The sequence below is a fragment of the Narcine bancroftii genome, chromosome 5 (genome assembly GCF_036971445.1).
Source record: "Narcine bancroftii isolate sNarBan1 chromosome 5, sNarBan1.hap1, whole genome shotgun sequence".
Lineage (NCBI taxonomy): Eukaryota > Metazoa > Chordata > Chondrichthyes > Torpediniformes > Narcinidae > Narcine > Narcine bancroftii.
In genome coordinates, this window is record NC_091473.1 from 85,914,485 (window position 1) to 85,940,894 (window position 26,410).

Below are 26,410 nucleotides of genomic sequence, written 5' to 3' on the forward strand. Positions count from 1 at the left end.
TCTCCCAAGTAAATTGCAACTATACTCACTTCTGCCTCAACTCTTTTGAATATCTGATATGTTGCTAATGACGTCCACAGCGAAGACTGATGCAAAGTACCTATTCAGTTCATCCACCATTTATTTTGTTCCCCATTACTACTTCTCCAGCATCATTTTCCAGTGGTACGATGTCCACTCTTGCATCTCTTTTACTCTTTGTAGATATGATTAAACTTTTGGTATTCTCTTATTATTAGCAAGTTTACCTTCATATTTCATCTTTTCTCTCTTTATTGTCATGTTGCTTTGTGTTGGTTTTTAAAAGCTGCTGAATTCTCCAGCTTTCTGAAATTTTTGCAGTACTGTATGACCTCTCTTTTGTTCTTTTTGACTTCCCTTGTCAATCTTGTTTGTCATATCCTTCCTTTGGAATGTTGCTGCACCTTCAGGATGAAATGATCCTGTACCTTCTGAATTATTCCCAGAAACTCTTGCCATTTTATCTCATGAGGGTCTATTTCCAATCAACATTGTCCATTTCCTATGTCATGCATCTGGAGAACCATTGAACATTACAGCATTGAAAACAGGCCCTTCTAGTCTGTACAGAACTATTATTCTGCCCAGTCTCGCTAACCTTCAACTTAGTCCATAGCCCTCCATACTGCTCCCATCCATATACCTGTCCAAATTTTCTTAAATGTGAAAATTGAGCCCACATTCACCACTTCAGCTGGTGGTTCGTTCCACACTCCAACTACTCTGTGTGAAGAAATTCCCCCTAATGTTCTCCCCAAATGTCTCCCTTTCACGCTAAACCCATTTTCTCTGGTTTGTATCTCACCTAACCTCAGTGGAAAAAGCCTATTTGCCTTTATCTATGCCCCTCCTCCTCCTCTCATCCCTCCTGCTCCATCGTGTCTGAAACAATGGAACCCCAAAACAGTGAGCTGCCAGTCCTGCACTCCCCCTCCTGCAACCAAGTTTCACAAATGGCCACAATGTCATAATTCCATGTGCTAATCCATGCTCTAAGCTCGTCTGCCTTACCTACTATACTTTTTGCATTGAAATAGCTGCACCTCAGATCATTTCCATCACGTAAAACCCTTTGATTTCTGACAGTGGGATCAGTGTGGGAACTGATAGCGGGGTGTCGGGAGAGTGCGAGGCAGTGCAATCAGTGTGGGGACTGATAACGGGCTGTCGGGAGAGCACGGGCAGTGGGATCATTGAGGGGACTGATAGTGGGGTGTCAGGAGAGCGAGGGGCAGTTCGATCAGTGTCGGGACTGATAGCGGGCTGTCGGAAGAGCGTGGGGCAGTGTGTCAAGGAATGCTAAAAAAAAATTTCCAATATTAATTAATGGTAATTGCATCTTCACTTTACGCAATCTCAGCTTACAAAAGGTTTCATAGGAACATTACTTTCGCAGGGGATACCTGTACTCGCAAGATTTCTTTCATAATCTAGGTAAATTCTACATTGACCACAAGTGATCGAATGTTCAATATGAGTGACAGTACTTAATGGGTATTAATCCGCAGTAAATTAGGTGGGAAGATGAAGGCCACGTGTTCTCAGTTCATCTCTGCCAGAAGGGAGCCCCCATGGGAGAACCAGAATGTCTAGTCTCCATAATGCTTCATGCCTAGTATTATGTAACAAGGAGGAGCTGATAATACTGCTATGGGAGCAACATTTGAACTGCTGACATCCAGAATTCAAAGCTATGAGCACAAAATTTCAACAGAAAAGTGAACCTTAAAATGGTGAGGAATGTGGTAGAGAATGGGATACAAAATCAAGAAAATCCCTCATTCTCCAAATGTGAAAGTAAATTTCCATTTAACTTCTATTGCAACTGGAATTGATTAAATCTGGATCTGAAGTATGCCTTTGTCCTGCTTAATAGGTTTGGGAATTCTGCCCAGTTGAGATGCTTATTATATAAAGGTAGTTTTTGAAATGCATGTCATTCTGATTTCATCATTTGTTGGGTTATGAATTTATTAAAAAGGTGTTCATGTTGGTGAAAATTTCACATGGATTGTTTCAATTTGTTACAGTGTTGGCGATGCTGTGTGCACCATATCTGCTGCTACCTGTTTTCCGGAGCCTTTTATTAATGAAGGCAAACGTCTTGGCTATGTGCACAGGAATTTTTCAGGAACGAGATTTTCAGATCACGTGGCTCTGCTTTCAGTATTCCAGGCCTGGGATGATGCAAGGTATTCATTCGGGTTATGAGGAGGGAAGCAGGTGAGATTACAAGATAATTCTGTAAATTTAATTTATGCATTTATATTTTCTTATTTCTAGAATGGGAGGGGAAGATGCAGAAATGCGATTTTGTGAGCATAAAAGATTAAACATGGCAACTTTACGAATGACATGGGAAGCTAAGGTTCAACTGAAGGACATCCTCATTAACTCGGGCTTCCCTGAAGGTAAATTGATATCCTTTATGATCTTATAAAATCTAACTTGTAATGTCTTGTTATGTAACTATTAAAAGTAGCATGTTTTTTGAAATTAATGAGAAAAGTCCATTTCAATTTTCCTGGGTTATTGCATTCTGTCATACTCTTACTAAAAAAAATTTTTTAAACTCAAGAATAGAATATCATAAACACAAAAATAGGACCTTCAGCCCATCTAGTTGGTGTTGAACTGTGATTTTTGCCTCGTCCCATCAACCTGCATTACCTATCCAAAGTTCTCTGAAATATCTAAATTAAACCTTCATCCCCCACAGCTTAATTTACCTTTCATCCTCAACCTCCAGTTCTCATCTCACCCAACCTCAGTAGCAAATGCCTGATTGCATTTACTCTGTATATTACCCTTCATAATTTTATATATATCGATCAAATCTCCCTCATTCTATGCTGCTTCTTACCTGTTCAATCTTTCCCTATAACTCCTCTCAGTCCCAGCAACAGAGATAATACAGCATTGTAACATAATTTAATTTGTGCATTTTGAGAAAACAGTTTCCTTCTTTATTTAGATAATTCTGTTGATAGTTTGAGTAGGTCTTTACCTTATCAGAGAAGCTAATTATCACAGGGTTTGTGGAATCTTAAAACTGAGCTTGGCAATTTGGTCTATTAATTTTATGCCAACACTTTAAAGAAGTTAAACAGAGCCATACATTTTGTCTCCAATAAAGGAGAAGATAGTGATTTTTTTCCCATTTTCTTTTGAAGTTTAACTATTAAATCCTTTTTCATTCAGATTCCCACTTTCTTTTACAAACTTCACATCCCTTGATTCATTCAATATTCATAAAGCTGTCTCCTGTCTCAAATGAACTTAGTATGTCAGTTTTCTTGAGAGGACTGAAAAGATTCATTGCCCTCTGGCTGAAGAATTTATTGTCATCCTGTTCTGAATGGCAGACCCTTTATTTAAGTTTTGACTCTGGTTCATATCAGCTGGTGTGTTTTTTAATTTGATATTAAGATAGAATATATGCTTTTTAAATAAATAAAACACAAAGCAGCAAGATAAGAGGAAGAAAGAAGCATACAATGCATTTAGAAGCAGGAAACAGGTCTCATGAGAATCATATGGTAGCCATGAAGAAACTGCAGAAAGAACTTGGGAGAGCTCAAAGAAGGCATGACAAGTCCTTGGCAAGTAGGATTAAGGAGAACCCTAAAATGTTCCATGAAGAACAGAAGGATGACGAGAATGAAAGTGGGGCCGCTTAAGGATAAAAGAGCAAACGTGCCTGGAGGCAGAGGAGGTTGGAGAGATCCTAAATTAATACTTTGCTTCAGTATTCACCAGATAAAAGGATTTTGGTCAGGGTGAGATTGGAATAGAACAGGCTTGTGTGCTGGATGATATTAAGATTAAGGAAGAAGTGTTGGATCTTCTTAAAAACATTAAGATTGATGTCCCCAGGGCTGGGCGCAATATATCCCAGGTTACTGTGGGATGGAAGGGATAGCTGGTGTGTGAGTTACGATTTTTGCATCCAATTTGGCCACATGGGAGTTTCCGGAGAATTGGAGAATGGCAAATGTGGTCCCCCAGTTCAAAAAAGGTAATGGGGAGAATCCTGGGAATTATAGACTGATGAATCTTACATCAGTAGTCTGCAAACTATTGGAGAGGATTCTTAAGGACAGGAATTTTGATCATTTGGAGAAGTCCAATCTATTAGGAGATAATCAGCGTGAAATTGCTGAGGTTAGGGTGGTAGATGTGGTATATATGGATTTTAGTAAGGCATTTGACAAGGTCCCAAGTAGCTGTGCCAGTGCCAACCATAGGCTGCACGTGACCTGTGACCCATTCCCCCAACCCTCACAACTTGTCTGAGGTGATGTTGGCAGATAGGCCGAAACGTGAAACCCAGCTTGCAATGAGGGCTCTGGCGCAGGACTCCATGGATGTGTTGGCGAGCAGTATGGCTTCTGGTGAACCTGTCGACCATGGTGGACAGATACCATTCCCCCCCCCCCCCCACCTTCGCAGGAAACTGGCAGTGGACTGATGATCCACATGGACATGCTCAAACCTGTGCATCGGCTATAATGGTCGAAAGAGGGGCCTTCACATGCCTTTGGAGGACTGGTAGTGTATGCATGTCCTGGCCCAGTGCCCGATCTGCTTGCATAGGCCGTGCACAAAAGGATGAGTGGGCCAAATGATGTAGTGCATCAAAAACGTGACACCTCCAAGTGGCTGGAACGATGGGCTGGGATTGGCCAGTGGACACGTCACAGAAGAGCTTGCTGCCTGTTGGGCTGATGGGCATGTCCTCAAGTTGCAGGCCCGAGACTGCGGTGTGGGAGGCCCGAACTTCTTCGTTCCGCTGCTGTATCTTGGCAAGCGCAGCGTAGTTCAACCCTGGGTACAGGGAATGCACTGAGTGGGTGTAGGTGCGAGACAGTGCGTCAGCCATGACATTTCTCCCGGAGATGTGTTTAACGATGGTGGTATACTCCGAAATGTATGACAGATGGCGTTGCTGCCGTGCCGACCATGGATCCCATACTTTGGTGAATTTAAGGTGAGGGATTTGTGGTCCGTGAAGACCACGAACTCCCACCCCACCAAGAAATACCGAAAGTACAGGATGACGAGGTAGAGAGCTAGCAGCTCCCTGTTGAAGGCACTGTATTTCAGCTCTGGGGGTTGCAGGTGGTGGCTGAAGAATGCGAGTGGTTTCCAGTAACCCCCAATTAGTTGTTCCAGCATGCCGCGGACTGCTGAGTTGGAAGCACCATCAGTCGTGAGGGCTGTGGGCACATCCATCCACAGGTGTACAAGAAGGATGGTGTTTGCAAGGGTGTCCTTGGCCTGCTCAAAAGCTGTTGCTGACTCAGTGTCCCAAGTGATTTCCTTGGCTTTGCCAGCCATCAGTCCAAACGGGTCGCATGATTCAGGCCACTGACAGTAGGAATCGGTGGTAAAAGTTGATCATGTCTATGAACTCCTGTCGACCTCGACTTTTGCTGGCATGGGAACTGCGGTACCTAAGGAAATCAGTGGCTGACAGCCCGAACTGGCACTTCTCAGGGTTGATGGCTGGGCCGTATTCACTCAGGCTGCAGCAGAGTTAGCACAGGTGCGTCAAATCCTCTTGGTGTGAGTGGCTGATGATCAGGATTTCATCTAAGTTGATGGACAAAATCTAAGCCACTCCCCACCGAGTCCATGAGCCACTGGAACATCTGTGCTGAGTTCTTGAGTCCGAAAGGCATCTGCAGGAACTCAAATAGACTGAACGGGGTGATGAGGGCCATCTTGGGGACATCGATGGAGTGGACATAAATCTGGCGATACCCGTGGACCAGGTTTAACCTTGGAGAAGGTGCGTGCCCCATGCAAATCAGCAGCAAAGTCACGAATATGGGGTACTGGATGGCGGTCGGCTGTGATGGTGTGGTTGAGCCTTCTGTAGTCACCGCATTGCCTTCATCCTGCTGTGCAGCAGAGAGGCCCGCAGGCTTTCTGAGCACCGGACTATCCCCATCTCCATTTTCCTGAACTCTTCCTTGGCGAGGTGGAGTTTGTCAGGCATGTAGTAGTGGTCCTTGAGTGGGAATGTAGTGCTGTACACCATGCTTAGGAGTTTTTGTGGAGAACTGCAGCAGTGAGCACTGGTCCTGACTTCCTGGCACAGGTATCATGGCTCAAAGGGGGCAGGACGCTAACCTCCGCCCCTGTGTCTACAAGGAGCTTTCAGCTGGTGTGTCGGTCCCATAAGTAAAGGAGGCTAGCGCGGTGGCCAGCTGCATTGTTTCCTGGAAAAGAATAGGGTGGTGGCAACGGTGGGCTTTTGGTGATTAGAAACACCAACAGACCAAACTGGGGTCGCTCCTTGCTGCGGGTAACACTGGCTTCATTAGTGGCTTGGGAAAGGTCCGGGCCTTGGGGCGTGACGCAACAACTTGGTTGATGGTGGTCCCACCATTCTACTTGTTGTGCCACAGGGTATCTGTGAGGGCCGCTACTTTGCATGGGTCACTGAAATTGTTGTCAGCAATGAGGAGCCGGATATCTTTTGGGGAAAGACTTATTCGAATCATAAACATGACTTATGGCCATCTTCTAGTACCAGCATCTCGTTCATTAAGGCTGATGGCTCGCAGTCACCTAGGCTGTCCATGTGGAGCAACCTCGCTGCGCACTTATGACGGGAGAGGCCAAAAGTGCAGATCAGGAGCACCTTGATTGTTTTACCTGTCCATAACTGGTGGCTGGTGCAGGAAGTCAATGATGCGGCCTGCTATTTCCTGGTCGAATGAATTGACCACATAGGCCGTACTTTGTGGCATCCGAGACTATTTGCCTGACCTGGAATTGAGTTTCGGCCTGTTCATACCAGACCAGCAGCTGCGAGGTCCAGAAAGTCAGCAGTTTCAGTGAAACTGCATTCTGCGTGCTTAGGTCGGGGTCCCCAAGGTAGTTGCACTAGGCATGCAGTGGGCAAAAGAATCTCACAGTCGAAAGTGAGTTGAACCAATTGACTTTAATAGAACTCTCGCATGCGTTTAAAACCCTTGGAACTTGATGACGCCTGCGACTCCTGGGACCTTTTATGACGTCATCTGCCAGGCTGTGGGCTTGCCTGCCACCCAGACCTCTCTGTCAGATCTGCCACGGACTTGCCCACGATTCCGTGAGCCAGTTTGCCTGTCTCATGGGTGAGCCATCACAGTCTACAAGATTCTGAGATGCATGGATAAGGTGGACAGCCAGTGCCTTTTTTCCCAGGGCAGGAATACCAAACACAAGAGGGCATCTAATCAAAGTGAAGGAGTGAAGTTTAGGGGAAACATCAGGGTCTGCACAGAGTTGTGGGTGCTTGGAATGCTTTGCCAGGGTTGGTGGTGGAGGCTGAAACATTTGGGGCAATTAAGAGAGTCTTAAGCACATGGATGAAAGAAAATTAAAGGGTAACAAGGTAGGAAGGGTTTAACATTTTATTTGATAGGAATATGTAGATTGGCACAACATTGAAGAGCCTGTATTCATTATTATGTTCTATGTTCTAAGTATGATTTGAATATTAAGCAATGCTTTCTCTATTTCATTTATAAATAGAATGCCTGATGACCCAAGTATTTAACAACACTGGACCAGATAATAATCTTGATGTGGTTATCTCGCTTCTTTGTTTTGGACTTTATCCCAATGTATGCTACCACAAAGAAAAACGAAAAATCTTAACAACTGAGGGTCGTAATGCACTTATCCATAAATCTTCTGTCAATTGTCCCTTCAGCAATCAAGATTCAAAATATCCTTCTCCATTCTTTGTGTTTGGGGAAAAGGTGAGTCACCTCCTGCTGCACACTTCTCATTGTCCAGAGCAAGATGAACAGCTATTTTAGACATCGTACATTAAAATATTTGCTGCTACATTTACCATAGTTCCTTCTGATAGGTTTTAAGATAATGTGAAAACAGTAGTTGTAATTAATTCTATCTTGTTCTCCCTTCTCCAGTCTTTTCTCCACATCCCTAGATATTATTTCACTTTGATTACCATTAAAATGTGGTATGGTGTGATTTTAAAAAAAAAAAGCTCAAAATAATGAATATGCAATATCATGAAGATGTGCATCTGATCATAATCATATATAGTGGCACCTTTAATCCTCAGAATATAGAGCAGCTGAGATCAGTTACATATTACTGCAGCCATTGAGGCAACTGATTAAAGTGCAACAGTCATGTCCTGTTCAGGAACTATTTATTAGACCGAGAGATTTTTAAATTGAGTAAATTAAATTAGTTGCCTCCTGTGTATATAGGCAAAACTTGAAGGCTACATTTATTTTTAATTGAGCATAACAGAGAAAATTTTTTTCCTTGGTTTGATCTCAGTGTTTCTTGGAGCAAGAGATGGTAAAGTCACTCATTTCCCTTTTTTTTTGCCAAACTAGATTGCAGTGTTTCATGGTGAAATTTTAAACATTGGATGCAACCACGTAGTTTGATGCAAAAGTTTCCTCTTGAATGGTTTCATTGATAAGATATTCCAAATGAAGAAACAGAGAATGAATAAACAATCAATTGCTTTAAAACTGTTTTGGAGAATTCCTTGCTGCTTCATAGAAGTTAATTGCCCAGAAAGATGTATATTCATGACTGATTCTTAATTTGTTATACCAGATACACTGTCTTTGAGGAACAGTGCTGTTCAGTGCTCCAATGATGCTTCTTTTAAGTTTTACAAATTTCTAAACTTTTTAATAAAAATATGCTTTGGAAAAAAATCAACATTTTTTCATATTACTTGGGTATTAGTAATTGGTTGTTTGTTCTCCAGATCAGAACTCGTGCTGTATCTGCAAAGGCAATGACTTTAGTTAGTTCACTTCAGCTGCTGTTTTATGGTTCGAAGAAGATAACAGGAAATGGTGAAATTATTTTGATGGATGATTGGTAAGAAATATTGAAGCTTCAAAGTCCTTTTGTTTTATTTCCGTTGAAGATTAACATTGAATTGTTTTTTGAGAATTATTTCAACTTGTTATTTGCTGGAACTTTTTGCATATTGCAATTGCTGTATCAGTGGTGAAGTTACTCCCATTGTGTCGATGAGTTCCAAAATTGGAAATGCTTCACCATTCCTGCGTCTCAATTTTGGAACTCATCGACACAATGGGAGTAACTTCACCACTGATAATTTGGAAATGCTTCACCATTCCTGCGTCTCAAATTACAATTGTATCCAACTAATTTGTTGCTATGCCCATGCTCTAACCTCAGGGAAAGGCATTCATGAAATTGGTGGATGGTATAAATTTTAAATAAAAAATTGTAAAGTTGTTTTTTACTTGCTTTTGAGACATTCCTCAGTTTCCCCTATTGTGACAGAGTATATAGAAATGTGTTTGGGAGATTAATTGGGAAAGGTTTGTTAGAGTAGATCACATACAAACACTTTAAAACAGATCTCATTTGAAATACTGGAGCTCTGCTAATGCTAGACATAGTGGCTTCTCACACCTTTTGCAAGAACTTTGAAAAGTGCCCAAGAAACTTCACTAATGGATTGTTGTTTACCAAAGGCAACAGATGAAAGAGATTATTGGAGCCACATATTGTCTACAGGGGAGCTTGCTGCTCTAAGAGGGTCATGTGGTTTATAAGCAGAGAGAGTCAAATAGGCTTTTTCTCTGTGACTGAGAGAGAGAGAGAGACGGCCAGCTGAAGTAGCTGGAACATGACAAGCTGGCTAGAATCCCCATTTTGGAAGACGGCCTGGTCAAAGCCCTTGTGGTTCAATCAAGAGGAGAGGACTGGCTGTCTAATGTTTCACTTGGAATAAGAGAAACAGAAAGAAACTCTGTGGTGACCTGAAAGAAAAAGGTTATCATCTGGAGAACCTTAATGGGGCAAGTTTCGTCAGCAAGACACTGAGGTGACTGATGGAAGTTTATCAGTTGTGGATGTCCTGGAACAACAAATCTCTCTCTGAAAACCAACAAGAACCTTCCTGAGCGGTAACCATTAACCTTATGAGCACCAAAGCCTGGTGAACTTTATAAATGTTAAATTCTGTGTGCAGAATAAGAATTGCTTGCAACCAGAGAACTTGGAGGAATGAGAAGTGAGATTGGACTGTGAACCAAAGAATTTTTCTGAAGTTACACATTACATACACGTGCGCTTAGAATTATTAATTTAAAAATAGCTGATTTTTTTTTTCCTGAAAAATCCTAGATTTCCCTCACTTGTTTGGATCTTCTGCTTCACAAAAGTGAAATAGTGAAATTAACAGGAATAAAATTAATATCTGTCCTGGTATTGCACTGCATGAGTTAACGAGTCTAACATCTGCTGTTTATTACAGTTAAAACAAATAAAATTTCTATTTATGAGATGGTTCCAAAGGAAACGAGATCCGGAATATAACAATTTAGCTGCAAAATTTGGATCACTTGCTCAGTGTTTTTTAAAATCTGACAATATAGTATGTTACATACAAGAATACATACAGTGCTTACCATGAGGAATTTCTTATTACCTGTTACAAAATGGCAGGAGACCACTCAAGTCCCTAACCAGCTAGTCACTCCCTTATCCCATTATTACTTCTTGCAATGTATTCCCAACCCAAATCATTCATGGTGTATCATTTGTTCCTCAGTCACTTTTAGCTCTTTTGCTGACAGTTTCATTCTTGAGGTTTGGACCTTCTGCTAAGTGACCTTCTCCCTGTTGTGTGAACATTTCACGACTTTAAATACCTCATAGATCCTTCTTAGCTTCCTTTATTCTGAAGAATACCTACTTCTCTAGTCTATCCTCATAACTAATTTTTGGAATCATTCTGGAAAATATTTTATGCATCATTCTAAGGGCTTGAACTCTTATTTAAACTGTTCAGAACTGGATGCAATACTTCTTTTGTTGCCAAATCAGCATTTTATAAAGGTTGATCTTGGTTTCTTTGCTCTTTCTCTATGCCAGGTACCATAAATATTCGTGTATAATGCGACCCGTGTATAATGCGGACCCCCCCCCCCATTTTTATGGGGAAAAGGGGGGGGGAAATTGTACCCTTGTGTATAATACGATCCCCCCTCCCCTCATGTGCTGGCGTCTCTCACGACCCCCTCCTCCCATCAGCTGCCTGAGTCGAGCTGCCACCCGCCCGCCTGGCCACCCAAGTCGTGCTGTTGCTCACCCAGCCACCTGAGTCGCATTGCCGCCCGGCAGCCCGAGTCGCGCTGCGTCTACTGCGCCCGCTCCCCTGCAGAAGAAATTTTAAAAATTTTATTCTTGAGTATTATGCAATTTTTTTTAATAATTTTTTTTTCTCCCCCCCCCCCCCTCCCCATTTCTTTTATTTTCTTTTTAACCACTTTCTCAGTCTGCCCAACTTAACATTCTTTGATTTATGCATGTCCTGTACTGCATACTCCTGACTCTCTTTGTTTCTGCACTTCCAGTTGGGTCCTTTGGTTTATAGTGGCTCTCATTATTACTCTTCTTCAATCTTTTTATTAACATTTCATAATATACACAGCATAAGAAGAGTAGAAATAGCACAATTAGAATGATATGTCCAAGTCTATATAGTACAAGTATCATATAGAGAGTGAAAATGTGACATTAGAAATAATTCTAACCAAGAAAACGGATATAAAGCAATAATTATAGTATTGTATTTAAAAATCCCAACTAATCTACTTTTAAAAAAAAAATAACTGAGCAGCCAATCCCAAGGATCTGTCATATAGTTTAAAACGGCTCTGGTCCACATCTACAGATATCAAAAACAGCAAGAATTATATTATGCCTGGAAAGGAAGAGTTAATTCATAGAATAATGCCAGTTATATCCCATGAAAGTTCCTTTATCCGGAACCTTTGGGGGACAGTATGTTCCAAATGTTGTATTTTTCTGCATTTCAGAACAAAAACCAGCTGCCCCAGATTTAAGCCCACCCGAAATTTGCTGCCAGATCCACCCCCTTCCAGTTGCGCGGGTGTCTCTCTCCCCCTTGCCCACCAAATCGCGCTGGTGTTTCTCCCCCGCCCCCCACCCAAGTCGCGCTGCCGTCACTCTCTCCTCTCCCCCGCCCACCCAAGGCACACTGCCATCTCTCTCCTCACCCCCGCCCACCCAAGGCGCACTACCATCTCTCTCCTCCCCCCCCCGCCCACCCGAGTCACACTGCCGTCTCCCCCCGCCCACCCAAGTCACGCTGCTGTCTCTTTCTCTCTCCTCCCCCGCCCACCCGAATCGCGCTGCCATCTCTCTCCCCCTCCCCATCCGAGCCTTGCTGCCGCCTCTCTCCCCCCTCACCTGCCAGAGTCGCCCTGCCGTCCCTCTCCCTCTTGCCCGCCCGAGTCGTGCTGCCGTCTCTCTCCCTCTCACCCACCCAAATAATAACTACTGGAGTTGGTTTAAAATAAAGTAACAATCTAAGCATGAAATCCAGAAACAAAATTGAACCTTTCTAAATTTTCAAATGGGTGTCTTCATTCATCTCTATCAAAAGCTTTCTCTACATCTAATGATTCTATACATTCTGAAATCTTAGATGAAGCAGAATATATAATGCTCATTATTCTTTGAACATTAAAATGTGAGTATCACTGTTTGAAAATGTACAAAAATACCTGCTTGGAATTTCATTTTCGGTTTAATTTTGAGTTTGAAGATTATCATGGGTCTTTGTCTTGTCAGCCATGCATGATAACCCCACAGTAAATCTGGTCCTTTTGTGGCCGGTATTTTTGGTTTGCACAGTTTTAACACATTTCCATTCCTCTGTTCTATTGCCTATCATGTCAAAATTCATGGGGGTTTCGTCCATGTTTCTGATACTTGCCAATGCCAACTGGTGTTTCTGCTGGTTCCGTATAATTAACTGGTTAAAAGATACCATTTTATGATTAAAATCTTTTGGTAGTTTCTGTGAATTTTTGTGTTTTGGTATAATACCAGATTTTTCCTGTTCATGAAATAATTGCACCAACTTATTGTAGCCTCAAAACCATCACTGAGGTCTGGGTATGATTTAGCCCACTGCAATGTAAATGTTCTTATTTTATTTTGGGTGACTATGTAGCAATCTTGCCTCTGTTCACGTATCCATTCTGCAACGTGGTTTTCCAACTCTGGCCAACAAGTGATTCCTTTTCTCAAAGAACATTGCTTTTTTGGTATGTTTCTTCAATCTCTTACCAACTTATGCACATCAAATTTTATTGCAGCAGTGCAGTTGTTGGTTTTCTTGGCCATTTCTATCATTTTCAACTTAAAGCTCACTTCATTTTTCATAGAGTGCTACGTTGTGTTGATGGACCTTCCATAATAGCAATCTCCTCCAGCCAATTCCCAGCAGATCAATCCATGCATTCTCAGGCATTGTTAGCTTTGGAGATCAATTGTATGCCTGTCAAATGGAGCACCTCAGGCACTCAGAAAATTGGGGTCTACTTATACCCAGATATACCATAAAATCCTTAAAATGAGATTGAAAAGGGGGGTCGACTTACATGCCAGTTGACTTGTTCGCCGAAATATACTGCACATACCTCCATTTTATCTATGTCTTTCATAATTTTATACGTTTCTATAGGATCAACTCTCATTCTTCTGAATTGCAGTGAGTACAGTCCCAGAAGACTCAATCTCTCCTCATAGGCTCATGCCCTCATCTCTAATTAACCTGGTTAACCTCCTCAAGTAAGGAGAGACTAGAACTGTACACAGTACTCCAGTTGTACCCTCATTAGTATCCTTACAGTTGCAGCATAACCTCTTTGCTCCTAAATTTAATCCCTCTAGCAATGAACCCCAAATTCCATTTGCCTTAATATCCTGCTGCACCTGCAATCCAACCTTTTGTGATTCATGCACAAGCACTCCCAACTCCATCTGCACAGTAGCAGGCTGCAATTGCTTCCCATTTAAATAATAACCTGATCTTCTAATTTTCCTTCCAAAATGGATAATCTCACATCTATATCTCTGTAGACTCTCTGTATTCTCTGCACAAGTTGCTTTTCCACTGAACTTCGTGTCTTCTATAAACTTAGATGCAATACAGATAGACCCCAACTTAAGATGTTCCAACTTATGATATTTCAAAGTTCCGGTGATCAGAATCTGTTTTGAATAAAGGTAAGTCGGGGTCGACCTGTATCATCGTGGTTGCTTTTCCTTCTCTGAAGGAAATGCTTCTGTCCAATCAATGCACAGAGATCACTTCCCACCGCATCTAAACTCATCATTTCGGTGCTCCTCCTGTCGTGACATTGGAGAAACTTGCTTTGTCGGACCCAGCGCCTTTTTAAAAAGAACAGTGATTTGGAATGCATGCACAGATTGCCGTCGTTGGGGAGGGACAGAGAGAGATTGAAGTGCAGAGAGAGCGGCGGCAATCTGCGCATCTGCTCCAAATTGCAATGTAGGTTGTGAAGTGACGTTGCTGCCCCTAGTTACCAGGCGCCAACTCAGGCTTCCTGCAGGAGCAAGAAGGCTGATATCTCTGCTGCCACCGGTAGGCTTCCAACAGGAGCGTGGACATCGGGTCAGCCTCCTGGTAGAGAGTAAGTACTACCTGTATGGATAGACCCTGACTTCTGATAATTTCGCCTTACGATGCGAGTCAAAGAACTGAACCTCATTGTAAGTAGAGGTCCACCTGTACACTGTCACCTCTTCCAGATTGTTAATGTATATCGTAATTAGTTGCGGGCTCAGCAGTCATCACTGATTTCTAAACAGAAAAGCACCCCTGTATCTCAACTCTGCTTTCTATTGATTAACCAATCCTCACTCCATGATAATACATTACTTCCAGCTCTTCTCAAGTAAACAACATCCATCTGTTTCGTTCTATCTTCTGCACTTGTTGCATCCTTAAAGAACTCCAGTAATTTTATCAAACAGGATCTGCCTTTGTTGAATCCATGCTACATCTGCCTGATGGATTAATTTTGTTCCAGGTCTCATTATTTTCTTCTTTAATGATAGCTTCAGCATTTTCCCAACTAACTGGCCTATTGTTTGTTGCCTTTTGCCTACATAATTTTTTGAACAGTGGTGTGACGTTTGCGTTTTCCAATCTGCCGAGATCTGCCCAGAAAATATTGGTAAATTATTGCCATTGTCTCTACTATAATTTCTGCTATTTCTTTCCATACCCTGGGATGCATTCCATCAAGACTAGGGAACTTATCTATCTTTAGGTCCACAAGTTTGTACAGCACTAATGATAGTTATTGTATCCAGGTCCTCACCTCCTATGCACCCATAACCTCAGTCTTTGGCATAGTTCTCATGAAGACTAATACAAAATAGTCATTCAAAGCCCCAATATCAATTCCCGTTTCTCATCTTCCAAGGAACCTACAGTGTCCTCTGTAATGTTTTGGACAAATACACTTTTTTCCTTGATTTATCCCTGTGCTCCACCGTTTTAAATTTGTAATCAAACATTTCTCAGGTAATTAAAGTAATAAAGTACACATTCCAGATTTTGTTCAAGGTTATTAGTATACATTTTGGTTTACCATGCAGAAATTACAACACTTTTTTATACATTGTCCCTTCATTTCAAGGCACCATAATGTTTGGGAATACTAGAGTATGTTTAATTGCTTAATTAGTGCAGGTATAAGAGAGCTATGTTTGCTTCTAAGCTTTTGGTCACCTTTGGAGTTTGTAGTTGCCATTTCTCTATATGAGGACGAGAGTTGTGTCAATGAAAGTCAAAGAAGACATTGAGCCTGAAAAACAATAAAACAGTAAGAGACATCACCCAAACCTTAGGATTACCAAAACCTACTATTTAGAACATTATTAAGAAGAAAGAGCATGCTAGTGAGCTCAGTAATCGCAAAGGGACTGGTATTCAAAGGAAGACAGATGACAGAAGAATTCTCATCATAATGAAGAAAAATCCCCAAATGTATATCTGACAGATCAGAAACACTCTTCAGGAGGCAGGTGTGGATATGTCAATGACTACAGTCTGCAGAAGACTTCATGTACAGAAATATAGCAGCTCCATGACGGATGCAAACCACTAGTTAGACACAGAAAGGAAGAAAGTGTTTAAAAGAGACTCCAGAATTCTGGCAAAGGGCCTTGTGGACAGATGAGACCAAGATTAACCTGTATCAGAGTGATGGCAAAAGCAAAGTGTGGGGAGGAAGAAATGAACTGCCCAAAATCCAAAGCATACCACCTTTGCCATAGTTTGGATCTTGCAGTGTAGCCTATGTTTTTCTTTTAAACAAGTCTTATTATAAAAGAGGTTGATTTCTATTGCTACCTGCCTCCAAGACAAAATGTCCCTTAACTATTCCTGATTTCTCCTCTCTCCCTCTCTTGAATGGTTTCCTGAACTAGGTGCCACAGTTGCTAATTGGGGCATCATGGTTGGCATAACAGTTAGCCTTTACAATGCCAGCAATCTGGTCCAGAGCAGGGTTCAGGTCCTGTGGTGTCTGTAAGGAGTTTGTACGTTCTCCCCATGTCTGCATGGGTTTTTTCTGGGGGTCTCCCCCTCCCTGATGTATATAGTGTTTGAAGCTCAGATTACAGGTCAGCAATTTTGAGCCCAACTTCTTCGAGCAACCAACACTTGCTGCTGATGTGGTCACCAGAAACCACAATGGGGTCCACCAGCTCCCACATCATGCAGCTACAGCACATCACCTGACCCTGCATGCCAACTTTATTAGCTGTAGTTTGGTGACTTGTATAACCACGACATAAAAAAGCTTTACCTGCTGCTCAATTGTGACTCCTCACCAAATCCTTGAGCCAAAATCTTAAGTTTCTGCTCTTTCACTAGTCCACTCTGTCCCTGCTTCACTTTTATTTGCTTCTGTTCCTTGCGGCTCTCGCTCTGCAAATTGGTTGGTCCACCGCGAATATGCTGAGACCCGCAAAACACTCCTTTTTAAACTCTTCTCGCCGACTTGATCATGGCTCTCTCAGTCTATGAATTGATGGGCCTGCCGCTAATGCAATAAGATTAATTAGAAGTAAGCAGGTATTATGTTGTGGACATAATGGAGAAATGGCAGAAGGAGGAATATGACTAGGAGCTACACATTGAAGGATATACATCTTGGACAGAGGGGGTAGGGTGACTGTATCAGTAAGAAAGGAAATCACACCATAGCAGAAAGGGACATTAGATCAGAAGATTTACAAGTGTTAAAAGATCCTGGGAGTAATTCGGATGAATAAGGACAATTTCATCCCAAAAAAGCAGCAGGATTCTTAATAGAGGATGAGGCAATCATGACTAACAATAAACAGCAGGATGCCAGGGTTTGAGTTACAGAGAAAGGTTGTGCAGCCTGGGGCTTTTTTCTCTGCCGTGTAGAAGATTGAGGTGGGACTTGATGGAGGTGTTCAAGATTTTAAAAGGGACAGAGAGAGTCAACGTGGATAGGCTTTTTCAATTAAGAGTGGGGGATATTCAAACCAGAGGCCATGGTTTGAGATCGAAAGGGGAAAATTATAAGGGGAACATGAGGGGAAAATTTCTTCACACAAAGGGTGGTTGGGATGTGGAATAAGCTTCTGGCGGAGGTGGTTGAAGCAGGAACGTTATTTACATTTAAGGAAAGACTGGATAATTACATGGAGGGGAGAGGATTGGAGGGGTGTGGACCAGGTGCTGGTCAGTGGGACTAGGAAGGTGGGGATTTGTTCCAGCATAGACTAGTAGGGCCAAACTGGCCTGTTCTGTACTTTATATGGTTATAAATTAAGGTGCAAACTATTTTCTAAATAGGGAGAGAATTCAGAAAGCAGAGGTGCAAAGGCTTGGCTGTAGTGGCATAAAGATGAAGGTTGAGTCTGTAGAAAGGAAGGCAATTGCATTGATTTTGAGAGGACAAGAATAGAAAAGCAAGGATGTAATTCTGAGCCTCAAGAAGACCCCATCACCCTGGTTACAACCTCTTCTCACTGCTATCTTTGAGCTGAAGTTACAGAAGCCTGAAAACCCAGCTGCTCTAGGTTCAAGAATAGTTTATTTCTTTCTAAGAGCTATCTGGCTCTTAAACTTCCCCTTGATACACTTATCCGGGATTTTTCCAACACCACAGAGATTGTTTTAACCATATAACCACTTACAGCACAGAACAGGCCAGTTCGGCCCTACTAGTCCATGCCGTAACAAATCCCCACCCTCCTAGTCCCACTGACCAGCACCTGGTCCATACCCCTCCAGTCCTCTCCTCTCCATGTAACTATCCAGTCTATCCTTAAATGTAACCAATGATCCTGCCTCAACCACGTCTGCCGGAAGCTCATTCCACATCCCCACCACCCTCTGCGTAAAGAAATTTCCCCTCATGTTCCCTTTATAATTTTCCCCCTTCAATCTTAAACCATGCCCTCTAGTTTGAATCTCCCCTACTCTTAATTGAAAAAGCCTATCCACGTTTACTCTGTCTGTCTCTTTTAAAATCTTAAACACCTCTATCAAGTCCCCTCTCAATCTTTTACGCTCCAGAGAAAAAAGCCCGAGTCTGCACAACCTTTCCCTGTAACTCAAACCTTGAAATCCTGTCAACATTCTTGTGAACCTTTTCACTATTGCTAAATCATATTTTTACACTAGAATAACTGAAAATTATATTTTTATGTATTTATTGTGGTTTAATTTGATTATGTCCTTTTGTTACTGTTTTACAATAACAACAAAATTGTTCAGCTGCAGCAAGTAAGAATTTTGGTGAATATGCATATTGAACAACATACATGACAGTATGTTAAAACATTAAATTGCAAATTATGATGCATCATTTAACTTGTGAACTGCATTCTTCTCAAAAAACCTTGGATGTAGTGTAACCATTTTAGAAAGGTGATAAAGCAATAGTTTTATGTTTCTGCAGCAAGACATGTCCTATCAATCAATATGTGTTGTTAGTTGCTGTTTGATTTTGATTGTTTGCCTGATGCTGTTTCTTGGGTGACCGTTGCAGGGCGACCAACACCATTCTTAGATTGGTTGCACTAAAATATAACTTTTATATTGTAGGATAAAGTTGAAGATGTCACACTACGTAGCAGCTGAAATTGTTGCATTGCGTGCAGGGATGGAGGCACTGGTTGTTGAAGTTGCTAAGGATCCTGAATTCATCCGACAACTGGATCCTACACACGAGCGGTTGCTTAATGTGATTCGGCAGATTTCTAAACCTTCAGCAGCAGGAATTAATCTAATGGCAAACACAAGGTGATCTGCATTTCTGCCTTTCAGAAATTAATTTGAGGGCAAGTTGTGTGAAGTTTCATTGCTCTCATAAATTAGAATTCAAGGTGGCACAGTGGTTAGCGCTACACTTTCACAGTCTGGGGTCCAAGTCCTATGCTGTTTATAAGGAGTTTGTACGTTTTCCCTGTGTTTGCGTGGGTTTTCTCTTGGGGCTCTGGTTTTCTCCCACCATTCAAAATGTAGGTTAATGGGGTGTAAATTAGGCAACTCGCACCCATAGGCTGAAATGGCCTGTTTCCATGCTGTAGGTCTAAATTAAAATGAAATACCTGATGAGTGTGAATTATATGATTTGATTATTTCACTGTCAAATCTTGCAGAAGTTATTTTGGAAGACTGCTTGATATCCTAGCTAATCGGGCAGCAATTACATATCTAATTTGTATGTTTACCGTCTTGTGCAAACACAAAGACCATTTGCATTACTTTCCAACCTCCTATCCCATACCACTGTTTCCCCCATGGAGGAGGTGCAATTATCCCCACCCCATTCCTGGTTGTTGCCACACTCACCTGGTTTTACCAGCTTGGTGCTTTGCAATGGGTTTACAGTCAGGAGGACAAAGGAGGAAAATCCCAACACCCAACCCCAACCAACCAATTTTCCCTTGTAACCGCTGCAACCGTGCCTGCCTGTCCCGCATCGGGCTTGTCAGTCACCAACGAGCCTGCAGCAGACGTGGACATACCCCTCCATAAATCTTCGTCCGCGAAGCCAAGCCAAAGAAAGAAGACAGTCAGTTAACTTCTGATTTTATTCCTGTGCTTCATCATTAATCTGGGCATTCAGGGTAATATTTATGTAGAGATGGGCTGATAGGACTTGGTGTCTGAGAGATAGCTTGGTGGTAAGGTGTAGACTGAGTCCTGTAGTGTTTTTTTTGGTTATAATTCTTTCTGTTAATTTGGCAAAGTATTTATGTGTTTATTTAAACAATTGCACAAATTAAAGACCTACATTCTATTAAAACACTGAATGAATTGAAATATGAAGTGAAACTGTGCATTAGGGTAACTCTGAAATAGTGGGAGTGAGTTGGAAAGATTTGTTCATGTAGATTCTAGCAGTGGTACATAACATTTAACTTCAATTTCAGTACTTTCAAAGAAAAAACAGGCTAAATATATTCCAACAATAAAGAAAAGTATGAATGGAAAATGACACAAATGTGGCTAACAAGTGAGATTAAAGCTAAAATAAAAGCAAAAGTGAGGGCACAAATTAGCAGAAAACAGAGGACTGGGAAATGTTTTAAAACTTACAAAAAGTCATTTGAAAAGAAAAGATGAATTATGAAAGGAAGTTGGCAAAAGGATACTAAGTCTTTTGAGTATATAAAGAGTAAAAGAGAGATAGGACCGATTGACAATGATGCTAGAAAAATTATAATGAGTAACAAAGAGATGGCAGAGGAACTAAATGAGTATTTTTGTCAGTCTTCACTGAGGAAGACAACAGCAATATATCAGATAGTCAGAGGTCTCGGGGAATAGAATTAAGTACAGACAGAATTACTAGAGAGAGAGAGAGAGAGAGTGCTCAGTAAACTAAATGGACTAAAGATAGACAAGTCTCCAGGACCAGATGAGGTGTATCCATGGGTTCTGAAGGAGGTGGCTTTGGAGATTGTGGAGGCATTGGAAATGATTTTCCAGAAATCAATAGACTCTGGCATGGTTCATGAGGATTGGAAGGTCGTAAATGTAGTTCAGCTGTTTGAGAAAGGAGGGAGGCAGAAAAAAGGAAATTACAGGCCTATTAGTCTGACATTGGTAGTTGGAAAGTTATTGGGGTTGATCCTCAAGGACAAGGTTATGAAATACCTCGAGTTGCATGACAGGATAGGTCCAAGTGAGCATGGTTTCATAAAGGGAAGATCCTGCCTGACCAACTATTGGAATTTTTTGAGGTAATCTCAGGTAGGATGGACAAGGGAGAGGCTGTGGATTTTGTGTAATTGGATTTTCAAAAGGCCTTTGATAAGGTGACTCATAAGAGGCTGTTTAATAAGATGAGAGCCCGTGGAATTACAGGAAAGATATTCAATTTGATGGAGCACTAGCTGATAGGCAGGAAGCAAAGGGTGGGAATAAAGGGATCCTGTTCTGGTTGGTTGCCAATGACTTGTGGCATTCAGCAGGGGTTGGCGTTGGGGCCGCTTCTTTTTACAATGTATATTGGTAATTTATATTATGGATTGAATAGTTTTGTGGCTAAGTTTGCAAATTACACCAGGGTAGATGATAGAGTAGGAAGTGTTGAAGAAACCAAAAGATTGCAGACAGATTAGGAGACTGGGCAAAGAAATGGCAGATGAGATACAATGTTGAGAAATGTATGATTGTACATTTTGGAAGAGGAAATAAACAGGCAGATTATTATTTGGAAGGGAGTAAATTCAAAATTCGGAAGTGCAAAGGGACTTGGGGGTCCTTGTGCAGGATAGCTTAAAGATTAACCACCAGGTTGAATTGGCAGTGAAAAAAACAAATGCTATGTGGGCATTTCAAGAGGAATAGTGTATAAGAGTAAAGAGTGTTGATGAGGCTCTGTGGGGCACTGGTGAGACCTCATTTGGAGCACTGTGCAGTTTTGGGGCCCCTTATCTTAGAAGGGGTGTAAGTTGGAGAGAGTACAGAGAAGATTTACCAGGGTGATTCCTGGAATGCAGGGGCTAACAAATATGAGAAACATTTAGCAGCTCTTGGACTTTATTCATTGGAGTTTAGGAAAATGAGAAAGAATCTCAGAATCATTTTGAATGCTGAAAGGATTGGAGGGAGTAGATGTGAATAAGATGTTTCCCTTGGTGGGTAAATGCAGGACAAGATGGCACAGAATTAGAAGGTACCCATTTAAAACAGAGATGAGATGAAATTTCTTTAGCCGGGGGGTCATGGATATGTGGATTTCATTGCCCCGTACATCTGTCGAGGCCTGATCATTGGGGGAGTTTAAGGAGGAGATTGAAAGGTATCTAATTAGTCAGGGTATCAAGAGATATGGGGAAAAGGCCAGAATTTGGAACTAGATGTGAGAACAGTTTAGCTCAGTTGTGGAGCCGAATCGATGGACCAAATGGCCTACATTTGGGATCTAAGGAATGGATATCTCCCAAAATTTTTTTTAATGTGAGTTGGATATTACTGCCTTTCTGATTAATAGCAAAAGTACAATTCCTTGTGTTATTCCTATCCAAATAGTTGTTTGTTTTTCATTTGTGGTATCGGAGCTGCCCGTTTGAAATTTTGTGTTAATCACAAAACATCTACTTTTATCTCTGGTCTTTGTGGTGTTTTTACAATTAATAGCCTTTGAAGTTCAGATATAGATTTCTGTAAGGGATGGTGAGACATTTGCCTTCCAAATTCCAATGATGTTCAGATAGAGCATAATCTAAATATTGGGTCTGTTATACATCTGAGGGTCCAATTTGTATTTTTAGTTGCATTCTGAACAGCATATTATGCAATAGAAAGCTCATTTTGTTAGACTAAAGGTATTATTCTAATAGTTTTCAAATAACTGATATTCCACATTAAATTTCCAAAGTAAATACTGACATTTTTACATTAGTTCCCATGGTTTCTTATGACATGAAACCATTTGTGCCGTTGATTTTATGCTGACTCTCAAAGCGATTCCAATACCCCATTTATTTCTCTGAACCCTGTTATCTTTGAAATGGCTATCAGCTCAACTGTGATTCTTCTTCCACATACCAGCACACTATTTACAGTTATGTTAGCCAATCAACCAGCATGTTTTTGGATGTGGGAGGAAATTGGAACAACCATGCAAGCTTTAAGCAGTAATTGCAAACTCCATACAACAATAGAGAACAGGATCAAACAGGAGTTGCTACCTGCTGCACCACTGTACCACCTGAAAACAAATCACAAAACAAGAGTGGTCAGGACAGCCTTAGTTTCATGGAAATTAATCTTTCCCAATACTTAGTATGAGCAGTGTGCTCATCTATCCAAATCAACTTTTTCACCTCTTAATTTCAGCTGGTTAAGTTTCAATGTTTGCATTTGCCATAGATATTCATTCAGAATTCTTATTCTTTAATGATTCCTCAATGTGTGAAGAGGGGGCCAGACACAGCTGTTAAACATGAATCAAAGCACTCAACTGTGTTTTTTTTAAGAATGGCCACTTGGGAAGCCACTGATGCTTGCCTTATGGTTTGCAACTATTTAGCCTGTGAATAGTTTTGGATGATGTCCTGGGTAAACTTGTACCTCTCACTTTGTTCGTTTTAGATTGGTCACAGTGTTTGAGCTACCGAAAGAAAATAGACACATGCACCGAGAGCAGTTTAGTTTATACAAATGTTTATTACTAATTCAAAAGCTGATTTCACACTACAATATGCAAGCCCTTCCCAACTATACTTATCAATGCCTGGACTGGTCCCAACTGCCGAAGCGAGGCAACGACTGCACACTTGTAGTAGGTTGTCGGGGCACCGGTAGCAGCTTCTCCACCTCCCTCGACCGGGACGTTAACTGGACTCTAGAAGTTCTTCTTCTTGCTGAGAGATGTTGCCACCTCTCGGACAGTCTCTCTCTTCAGCAGCGGGACCATGGCTTATATTACCCAAAAAATTGTTTACTCAAGCACCTATTCCCAGCACAGCAAGAAAAATAAGCGAACAAGCTAGCATGCCTAGGCTTCTATCAAATAACATAATTTTCAGCTTATCACTTTGAATACAATGGTTTATTTTGCATCAAGGCTAGGCCTCTGACGGTCTGTGACCAAAACAAGCAGGAAGATTAAATGTTCTTGGTACACAGATATTCTTTTGTCAGATAACTGCATCTCTGGCCCCTCGGTGGAATTTAGCTTATGTCTGCCGATTCTAAAAACAAGCAGGTTCTCAGCCTTGCAGAAAGAAGCAAAGGCTGCAAAAGTAAAAAACACAGTTTAAATCTTCCATTACAGATGACGAAACAAGGAACATTTTAATATTTGGTGCAGGGTAAACGAAGTAAGTAATTTGAAGCTTCCTTATCTCTAAATTGATACATTGCCCTAAAAACGACCAAAATGTGATTATTAAATGTTGTTAAATTCTATGTCAGAGGTTTGTAAACCTGGTTTCATTTGGAATTAATATCAAATACCATAGTAGTTCAGCATCTTTTCCAGCTTCAACAGTAAAATTTGAGATTGAATGTTTTTGTTTGGTCTGATTTGAAAGAATTTATGGAACTGAGAATTTAAGTTCAATTTCCATCCAACTTTGTTCGTTGTTGCTTAATTGGTAAAATTAATTTGAAGTTGAAAATACATTTCTAAAATTTTGGATTTCTATGCAGATGATGACCATAAAATTAAACTAATGTCTAGGCTTTTTCACTTTGTGTTTGTGATGAGTTTCTACACAATTAAGAGATTCAGAGGGCAGTTGCAATTCAGTTGTGGTGCCTTTGTTTAAAAGCACTCAGCTAGTTATGTTTTGATATTGAACGTTAACAAAATTGAATGGAAATAGAAAATATAAATGAAAATTATTTACCAACTCATTAATCTTCATATTTTTTAATGTTAAAACTTGAATAATGAAATTGCTATTTTAATTTTATAGATTTGGTGATGGCCCTCGTCCTCCCAAGATGGCACGTTATGACAGTCAAGGATATGGTGGAAGAGGGAGTGGTCGTGCTTCAGGTTATAGGGGAGGGGGTAGTTATGGAAGAGGAAATAATTCTGGTGGTGCCCGTGGCAGTTACAGTTCTGGATACTATGGAGGAGGAAGAGGAGGTGGTGGTGGGAACTACCAAAGTGGTGGCTACCGTGGTAGTGGAGGATATGGTGGTTACCAAAGAGGTGGTGGAAGTGGAGGATATGGCAGCTACCAAAATAGAGGTGGAAGTGGAGGATATGGTACCTATCAAAGTGGAGATGGATATAGTGGCCACCAGAGTGGTAGTGATAATGCTGATGGTGCTCCTAGTGATGGTGGAGGATTCCGTGGTAACCGGAGTGGTGGTGGATACAGTGGTAATCAGGGTAGTGATGGATCCATCAGTAACCAGGTTGGTGATGGATATAGTAGTAATCTGGGTAGTGATGGGTATGTCAGTAACCGGGGTGGTAATGGATACAGTCATTACCAGGGTAGTGATGGATACAGTGGTAACAGGGGTGGTAGTGGATATAGCAGTAACTGGAGTGGTGATGGATACAGTGGTAACCGGAGCAGTGATGGATACAGTGGTAACAGGGGTGGTAGTGGATGTAGCAGTAACTGGAGTGGTGATGGATACGGAAGTAACCAGGCTGATGGTGGATATGGTGGAAACAGAGGGGGTGGAGGATATGATGGAAACAGAGGTGGTGGTGGATATGGTGGAAACAGAGATGGTGGTGGATATGGTGGAAACAGAGATGGTGGTGGATATGGTGGAAACAGAGATGGTGGTGGATATGGTGGTAACAGAGATGGTGGTGGATATGGTGGCAACAGAGATAGTGGTGGATACGGTGGTAACAGAGATGGTGCTGGATACGGTGGTAACAGAGGTGGTACTGGATACAGTGGAAACAGGGGTGGTGCTGGATACAGTGGAAACAGGGGTGGTACTGGAAACAGAGGTGGTGCTGGATACAGTGGAAACCGGGGTGGTGCTGGATACAGTGGAAACCGGGGTGGTGCTGGATACAGTGGAAACCGGGGTAATGGTGGTTACAATAATAACTGGGGTGCTGATGGTTACAGTGGTAATCAGGGTGGTGGAGGTGGATATGAAGACAAAAATATCTTCTAAAACAATGCAGTCAGTTGACCAAAAGTTACATTTGTCGCAGTTTATATGCATTGATAGCCCGCAGCTTCGTATTTAATTATGTTATGTAAAACAGTGCATGCACATTCCAAATGTTGTGATCATTTTCGATTTGTTCTGAAGCAAATATTTTCTATCCTTAGTATGCATTTTAAAATGCAATCTTAGAGGGAGGTAAAATGTGACACATCTAAAATACCAATTTAGAATTTCCAAGCATGTTACAGTTTACATAGCAAATGGCTGCTTTTGAATGTCTTCACATTTGAATTGTATTGTTGAAAAAATAAATGTTGGAAAGAAGATTTGTATTTGTGTCATGAAATTGTACATTAAAAATCTTCACAAGAACTCACAAAAATGAAAAAAACTCCTTTA

At 41.4% G+C, this 26,410-nt stretch overlaps 1 protein-coding gene across 4 annotated transcripts in view; it reads left to right on the top strand.

Moving 5' to 3' along the window:
• The window catches only part of dhx9 (DEAH (Asp-Glu-Ala-His) box helicase 9), a 134,513-nt gene extending 108,178 nt beyond the window's left edge, over positions 1–26,335 (top strand). For all 4 annotated transcript variants that reach the window (XM_069938191.1, XM_069938193.1, XM_069938192.1 and 1 more), the window contains 6 exons: positions 2,052–2,213; positions 2,305–2,432; positions 7,552–7,781; positions 8,783–8,898; positions 18,995–19,192; positions 24,832–26,335. In XM_069938191.1, coding sequence (XP_069794292.1) covers positions 2,052–2,213; positions 2,305–2,432; positions 7,552–7,781; positions 8,783–8,898; positions 18,995–19,192; positions 24,832–26,014 — 2,017 coding nt within the window. In that variant the 3' untranslated portion in view covers positions 26,015–26,335. The remainder of the gene's footprint in view (positions 1–2,051; positions 2,214–2,304; positions 2,433–7,551; positions 7,782–8,782; positions 8,899–18,994; positions 19,193–24,831) is intronic.
• The last annotated feature ends 75 nt before the right edge of the window (positions 26,336–26,410 follow it).